The sequence below is a fragment of the Acyrthosiphon pisum genome, unplaced genomic scaffold (assembly GCF_005508785.2).
Source record: "Acyrthosiphon pisum isolate AL4f unplaced genomic scaffold, pea_aphid_22Mar2018_4r6ur Scaffold_21574;HRSCAF=24295, whole genome shotgun sequence".
Classification (NCBI taxonomy): Eukaryota; Metazoa; Arthropoda; class Insecta; order Hemiptera; family Aphididae; genus Acyrthosiphon; species Acyrthosiphon pisum.
This window is the reverse complement of record NW_021771056.1, coordinates 5,037-12,940: the sequence shown is the minus strand read 5'-3', so window position 1 is coordinate 12,940 and position 7,904 is coordinate 5,037. Positions and strand designations below refer to the sequence as shown.

General features: G+C 27.2%; 2 protein-coding genes across 2 annotated transcripts; both read left to right on the top strand.

Annotated features, from left to right (window-relative positions):
• The first annotated feature begins 4,177 nt into the window (after positions 1–4,177).
• Positions 4,178–5,507, top strand: LOC107882479 (zinc finger MYM-type protein 5-like). The gene is made up of 6 exons (XM_016800855.1): positions 4,178–4,309; positions 4,463–4,504; positions 4,605–4,646; positions 4,747–4,794; positions 4,903–4,950; positions 5,121–5,507. Exons 1-6 carry the CDS (start codon positions 4,178–4,180, stop codon positions 5,505–5,507), a joined length of 699 nt encoding a protein of 232 aa, XP_016656344.1.
• Positions 5,508–5,526: 19 nt separating this feature from the next.
• LOC103307909 (zinc finger MYM-type protein 1-like) lies at positions 5,527–7,615 on the top strand. The gene is made up of 3 exons (XM_008180371.1): positions 5,527–7,218; positions 7,363–7,461; positions 7,559–7,615. Exons 1-3 carry the CDS (start codon positions 5,527–5,529, stop codon positions 7,613–7,615), a joined length of 1,848 nt encoding a protein of 615 aa, XP_008178593.1.
• The last annotated feature ends 289 nt before the right edge of the window (positions 7,616–7,904 follow it).

The window sequence follows — 7,904 nt, the reverse complement described above, 5'->3', positions numbered from 1 at the left end:
AATAATGATGCAATTGCTTTATCATACACATTAGAACCTGACCTAAATATTTATATAAAAAAAATTTTCAATCCTCAATCATATGTTATGACTAATTGGTATTTAAAAATGTATTTTAATAACAAATTCTAATAATTTTAGTAATCAAACCTTGGACGAGGTTTATCCAATGGACGTATAGAGTTGACACGATCACGATAAGGTGATGTATCACTTGAACTCTAAAATATATAAAACAGGTATTCTTTTTAAAATATCCTTTTAGTCATTTAAATAACATATTCAAAACTAACTTTAAGGCTGACTGTTGTTGATCTTTTAATACGATTTATCCAAGTTTCAATAAACTTAACAAATTTATTTGTAAAACAAACTTGTTCCTCCATTGTAGGTATTTTATAAATATCGCAGTAAAATGTATCATCTAAATGATTCATAATAGTTTGTGTAACATCTTGACGCAAAGGCAGAAGATACATGCGAAACCGCCAGTATTTTAATTTCTACAAAAAAAAATCATAATCAAAATAATAAACAATAATTTCTGATTAGATTTATAATTAAAAATAAGTAAATAATTTTTATTCTAATATTATAACTTATGCTATTATACACAAATATCCAAAAGAAGGGTTGGAAGTTTACATTGAGATTCTGGGAAGCATTGACTAAAAAAATTATTAGGATTTATTTGAGGAGGGATATATGATTAAAATAGTTATTCTCCCTCTACTCGAAATACATGAATACATTCATCTTATTTATTTATAACCTTTCTGATGCCAAACATCCCAGCATTTTATTTCCTACTGAAAAAGTGATACATTTACATAACTATCTATAATGGCTAGATTTAGGAGGAGACTGGGGGAATTTTTTTAACATTATTAACGATTTTTAAATACATTTGAAAAATTAGAAACTTCTTTGCTACAATCTGCTGCAAGTTATCTTGTAAGCATTTACCCCAATGATTTAGAATCTTCACTTGGTAATGAATTCATACAATTCAGTTAATTTGTCAAAATATTTATATAGAGAAGCATATAGATAATGAGCAATGGGAAATGTTTTTATACAGGATTCTTGAGGAAATTAATTTGCCTTATACATTTACAGAACTAGTGCTGCATATATTTGGTTTTGATGGTATCCAACTGTAGTGGGGAAGGATAATTTTCAAAAATGAAGTTAATAGAAAACCGACTAAGAACTTAGATGGCACAAAGTTGATTATCAGGCCTTGCACTATTAGTATCGAAAGTTACATACTTAGATCATTGGATTTTTCTCAAGTACTAGTTGTACAATTTGCGTCGAAGAGACCACGTAAAGTTATAATATGAAAAAATTACTATCTAAGTTCAGTATATATAACGACAGTACATATTTAATAAATGTAATTTTATTTATTAACTATAAGCTAATAAAAAAAAAGGTCAAGGGGGAGATATGTCTCCCAAATCTCCTGCCGTATATACGCCACTGCTGTGAAAAACATATTATAATTTTAATTAGATAGGTAGTATTATTTTTGAACAAAATGTTTTAAAAATTTAACCTCATGTAAATCGTAGTCCATATCCCCACGAGCACATAAATAATGATCCATGTAATTCCAATTAAAATTTTCCAATTTTTCAGTAATAAAAGATATCCATGAAATTCCATAAGTTGAATGGTCTGGAGCTTGAAAACGATAGCGATATTGTATTTCAAATGTTGCATATGGAAATCTAAACATCAATAATATTAAGCCTTAGAAAAATGGGGTACAAATAATTATGAAAGTATAACACATTTGGTAATAAATACATATTAATATACATTATACATAATATATTATGTATATCATTTAATATATATAAACACATATAAATCATAATTTTGAAATATGATCATGCATACCTTAATTTTAATGAATTTAGGTTGGGCATTTACATTTTTGTGTCAATAATTAAAGGATCTAAAAGTATTTGTCAACAGTTAAAGATTAAAAAAGTACCCAAGTAACTAGTAAATTATTCTGAATAAAATATATAACATATTTAATAATTACTCTAATAGTCATTGAACCTAACTGCATAAGACTATATAGATATTATTGTAATATTGTATTTGCTATAAAACAGTTATAAACAAGAAATACAAAATTCTTAGAATGTAAATGTTTAATTAAATTCTTGATTACTCGGGCAGATCAAACTATCGCGCTTATGGTCTCAAATAAAGAAACTATATCTTAAAAACAAATGTATGTGTATAACTTATATACTCAAAAACTACTAAATTAAATTTGACAAAAATCTCATATTGTTTTTAGAAATGTTAGAAAAGTTTAAAAAGTAAGTAGTTTAAACCATATGATTCCAAATTGCCCGTGAACTAAGATGCACTAAAAAGATATACATATATAGCGTATATAGTATATACTATATACCATATTATAAGATTTACCAAAAAAAAAACTACACACGAGCAAATCTGGGATATACACATACTCAATAGAACATCATGAAAATACACACACAATTAATGCAATTTTGAGTCCTTGAAGTTATATTTATAAATTATATTATACTTATAATATTGTCAATGTAAAAAAATCTCGGTTTTCACCTGAGGTGACTTTGCCCGGGTAACACTGATATAAAGATATAATCAAATAAAGATCAAATAGTGATATTGTAATGTTTCAACAATATGATGCATTTTTATTTGAATGAATTTTGACTAAGTCCCAACAAATGTGGCTTTTCTCAGCCCCATAGAATCTAAGTTTTATACTAATAAATTATGACTTTAATTTTAATCCCTGACTCATAAATAACATTTTCACAGAATTTTGACTTAACAAAGTTGTGTATGTTACATAGCTTTTATAGATTGTATTTATCAAATCATAACATTTGTAACTTTTTAAAGTCTCAAAGTTATATTTGCATATATGGGTTTACAATTTTACATATAAATAGATTCCCCTACATACATTTAAAAACCTTACCATTTATCTTCTTAATCAATAAGAGCATAATATATATATATTGCATGTTTCATGAATAATGTTTACTAATTTGTTTATACAATAGTCACTTTTAATAGTATAAATAAAAAGTCAATCTGGTACCTATTGTTACTAAATAATAATTAGCAGTGGCGCCGAGTCCTATGTATAGGCCACCGCCTGACCACATTTTTAAAAGGGGGCCGGTGATCAGAGGGGGGTTGAACGTCAGTCTTCAGACATCAGACCATAGAAATTAGAAAAGGTATTAAACGCTCTATGAAATAATCACAGTTGAATGCTAATAGGCAATAGCTACAGAAATGAACTAAATGATGTATAAAAATAATGAATCAAATTAGGCATTATAGCCATTAGGTACATCGTACTTTTAAATATTGAATGAGTACATGACTACGGTGCTTTACTGCTTTGTGTTATCGACTTATCGTCATCATTGATGTTTCTTCGAAAACATATTATTATATTGATTATGGGTTTTTCGAAGTCATACATATTTTCAACGTCGTGATGGATTGAGACAAAAATAGAAATACCTATTATTATTTGTTATCAAACTTTAGATACAAGGTTGTAATTTATTAATTATTTTTGATGCAAGAGAATTTCAGGACGTGTTTTGTGTATAAGTAGTGTATTACTGATTTTTATTATTAATTATTATTATTTATTAATTGTTTACGAACATTTGAAAAAGTGAACTTTGTTTGCGACTCTACCAGTCCACCATACATAATATTATATCAGCGTGATTACTGCAGTTTTATTGACACCGTTTTAGGTAAGTGAGTTGCAAATAATTAAATATTTTAATTTTTGAATTAATTTGATTAATTTTTATAGATATCATTTTTATTTGATTTTAGAGTATTAATGAGTTGCATAAAAACTTTTATTTTTAAATTAAAAACAATAGATAGGTAGGTAGTTATTTAATACCTATTGTCCCTGCCATCTATATTGTCTTTAATGACATTTAAATGTATACTAGGTAGTATACTTAATAAAACGTAGGTACCTACTTAAATTAGTGTTTATGCAAAAAAAAATATTTAAGTGTGGTTTACAACATTAAGGTAAAAGAAATAATACAATTATTTAGTACATTTTTTTTACTTCTACCGTATAAAGAGTAGGTACATATTATTGATAATGGAAGGCAAGAGGAAATACCGTGGAGGAGCTGACAAACATAGAGAGAGACAACGAAAATTGCTCAAGAAAGAAGCTGGGAAGTGCAAAAACATATGTGATATGTTTTATCACAGATCTAGTAGTTCTAAAGTAATTATTTAATTTTGTTTGAAATTAATGTTCAATATTTAATTATTCTTAGGTTGAAAATATATTAGTATTTAGTAGGTATTATATGCATAACTGTTTAAGTACTAAGTAGCATATTATTTTTTTTTCTAAATATTTATTAATTTTATCTAGGAACATCCAGTAGATCAAGTAGTTCAACCAGATGATACTGAGGTAAATAATTCATTAAACGTTGCATGGCAATAATTTATTAAATTTTAAAACCTATTTAGTATTAACATTTTTTTTCTAAATATTTAATTATATTGTCTAGAAACTTCCAGTAAATCAAGTAGTTCAACCAGATAATACTGAGGTAAATAATTCATTAAACGTTGCATGGCAATAATTTATTTAATTTTAAAAACTATTTAGTATTAACATTTTTTTTCTAAATATTTATTAATTTTATCTAGGAACATTCAGTAGATCGAGTAGTTCAACCAGATAATAGTAATACTGAGGTAAATAATTCTTTAAAGTTTAAATGTTGCATGACAATAATTTATTTAATTTTAAAAACTATTTAGTATTAACATTTTTTTTTCTAAATATATATTAATTTTTTCTAGGAACTTCCAGTAGATCAAGTAGTTCAACCAGATATTAGTAATACTGAGGTAAATTAAATGTTTCGTGGCAATAATTTATTTAACTTTTAAAATTTAACATTTTAGTTTATATATATTTTTAATTTTATAATTTTAAAATTACACTATTCTGTCCGAGGACTGAAGGGACGATGGACAAATTTCCACCACCCCAATGCTGACCTACTCTTTTTTTTTAGATTGTAACTTCTATGGTTCAAAACAAGTTATTTGAGGAAAATACTATGTTTGAAAATGATCCTGTAAGGTTTATTAAAATTAAATCATGGACCCATGAGTTACGAAATATGGTTCTGAAGTTAGGTCCCTGTCAGCCAAATGAATATGAATTGGAAAACAAAAGTTTTCCCAAAAATACTTCAAACAGAAGTTTTCATAGCTTTTGGTACTCAAGAAAATTAATTGTCAATACCTATGTGAATCGGGAATGGCTGACATACTCTCCAAAGCTTGACAAAATATTTTGCTTGTATTGTATTCTTTATTGTGCCAAATCAAATGATGCTTGGATAAAGAATGGCTTAAACTACTGGAAAAACAGTCTAATGTCCATTAGTCAAGCATGAAGTATGTGAAACTCATATTATGGCTTCACTGAAAATTAAAATAAGTATAAATTGTTTACCTATTTTACCATCGTTAACTGAAGAACACCATCGTCAAGTCTCTTTCAATAGAGATGTTGTAAAACAATTGATAGAGATTACTATATTTTTAGCTAAACACAATTTATCTTTTAGAGGACATAATGAATGCTGGAAAAATGAGCTAAAGGGAAATTTCAAAGATATTCTGGTTTTATTAGCACAACATTCACCCACGTTATCAGTACACATTAGTAATTTGAAGAGCAATGCCAGAAAAGAATATTCTTTTATTTCATGGGAGAGACAAAACTTACTCATTGAATCTGTTACTGAATATGTATTATCAGTAATTAAGTCACAAATTAATTCTGCTGAACTTTTTAGTATATGCATAGACTCAACATTTGATGTGTCTCATAAAGAGCAGCTGTCATTTATTATTCGATACATTTTTAATGGAAACATTCATGAAAGATTGTTAGCATTAACCGAGTCATCGAATACTACAGGTGAAGCACTTTTTGAACAATTTAAATCAGTGATGGAAAAGAACAATTTAGACTGGAGAAATAACCTTGTTGGCCAATCATATGATGGTGCAGCAAATATGCGAGGAACATATAACGGATTGCAAGCTCAAATCTTGGAAATTAATCTTAAAGCTTTATATATCTGGTGTTATGCACATAGATTAAATTTAATCATATTGTCTGCTGTTGGTTCATGTACAGAAGCAATTGATTTATTTGGCAATTTGGAAAAATTATACACATTCATAAATTGTAGTAAGAAAAGAGCTGATTTATACAGACAAAAACAATCTCAAATATATCCCCATAAACAAATACGAGCTGCCAAAAGAGTTGGTACAACCAGGTGGATGTCAACATCATTTGTTTTGACCACATTATTAGAGACATTGGAAGCAATCTTGGACATGTTGAGTGAAATAAAAACAAATGAAGGTACCTCCGATTATAAAACTGGTTCCGAGTGCAGTGGTATGCTCGATTATTTTCAATCTTCGCGTTTTATAATACCTGCATTTATATTTAAAAGTATATTTGATATTGTTGAACCACTCAGTAAAGTTTTACAATCTCATGACTTGGACATACTAGCTGCGGTGAGTCTTTTAACAAAAACAGAAACCAGGATAAAAAAACTTTGTACAGATGATGCTTTTTCTGAAATTTTCCAAGATGCTAAGTTATACTCAGAGGAACACTTTGGAGACTTCGAGGTTAACAATTGTAGATCTATTGGAAATCGAAAAAAGAAAGTTCTTAAACGACCAGGTGAACTAGCTGCTGATGAAACTGTTCAAGATCCTGTACAGCGTGTCAAAGTCACTGTATTTTTTAAGACAATTGATATTGTTCTTCAACAATTTCATGACAAATTTCAGAATCAATCAATATCTGTATTGAAAGATATCGGCCTTCTCTATTTAAAAAGGATGCAAGACAGCACAGTAGTCCCACAAGATGCTTTTGAGAAATTATGTAAAATGTATAGATTTAGTCAAGAAAAAGTAAGAAGCGAATACATTATGTTCAAACAAATTCTCAATGATTTAGACCACAAATTACTAACAAATTTACCAAAACGTCTACATAATACAACAGATGATGAAAACAGCAATTCAGATAACAGCGATGAAGAAGTTGAATTAGATAGTGTTATAAATGTGGGAAGTTTAATAAATATATTTCAAATAATTAATAAAACTAATTTGAAACCAGAGTTTGAAAATTTATATTCTATTATAAAACTAAGTTTAACACTCCCTACATCAAGTTGTTCAGTTGAACGCTCATTTTCCAAATTAAAGATTATTAAATCGCGGTTGAGATCAACAATGGATCAAAAACGATTAGAGAATCTAATGGTCATATCTTGTGAACATGATGTATCTATTGATATTTTTAAGGTAATTATTATTAATTTTAGCTTGAATAATTGTATTTTTTTTTAAATTTATGTGTAGGTATACACTATTAATAAAATAATATTTAATTATGTTTCAGGTCATTGATATATTTGCTTCAAAAAGTTCTGTTCTTGCCAAATTGCTAACTTTTTAATAGATTAATTATTAAAAAGTTAGTCATTTGTATAATATATCCAAACAGAAATTGTACATAACTAACAAGTAATAACCATATCTTAGTATTATATAAAAACTATTATTACATAACTATTATTTCATAATAAAATCACTATAAACTACAACACATTATTGTTACTAATAGTATTACATTTATTTATTGCATATAATATACCTACACACAGTCTACTGTCTACACATAGCTGATTTAATTAATTGTAATATTTTTTAGGTAATTTATATACTTAGTAACTAATTACATATAT

Excerpts from the sequence above, each read along its gene's own strand:
- LOC103307909 (XM_008180371.1), top strand. The coding sequence starts at position 5,527 with ATGGCTTCACTGAAAATTAAAATAAGTATAAATTGTTTACCTATTTTA. Across the intron at positions 7,219-7,362 it reads AATTAGATAGTGTTATAAAT|ATTATTAAATCGCGGTTGAG; the intron begins GTGGGAAGTTTA and ends TCCAAATTAAAG. Across the intron at positions 7,462-7,558 it reads TATCTATTGATATTTTTAAG|GTCATTGATATATTTGCTTC; the intron begins GTAATTATTATT and ends ATTATGTTTCAG.
- LOC107882479 (XM_016800855.1), top strand. The coding sequence starts at position 4,178 with ATGGAAGGCAAGAGGAAATACCGTGGAGGAGCTGACAAACATAGAGAG. Across the intron at positions 4,310-4,462 it reads ACAGATCTAGTAGTTCTAAA|GAACATCCAGTAGATCAAGT; the intron begins GTAATTATTTAA and ends AATTTTATCTAG. Across the intron at positions 4,951-5,120 it reads CAGATATTAGTAATACTGAG|ATTGTAACTTCTATGGTTCA; the intron begins GTAAATTAAATG and ends CTTTTTTTTTAG.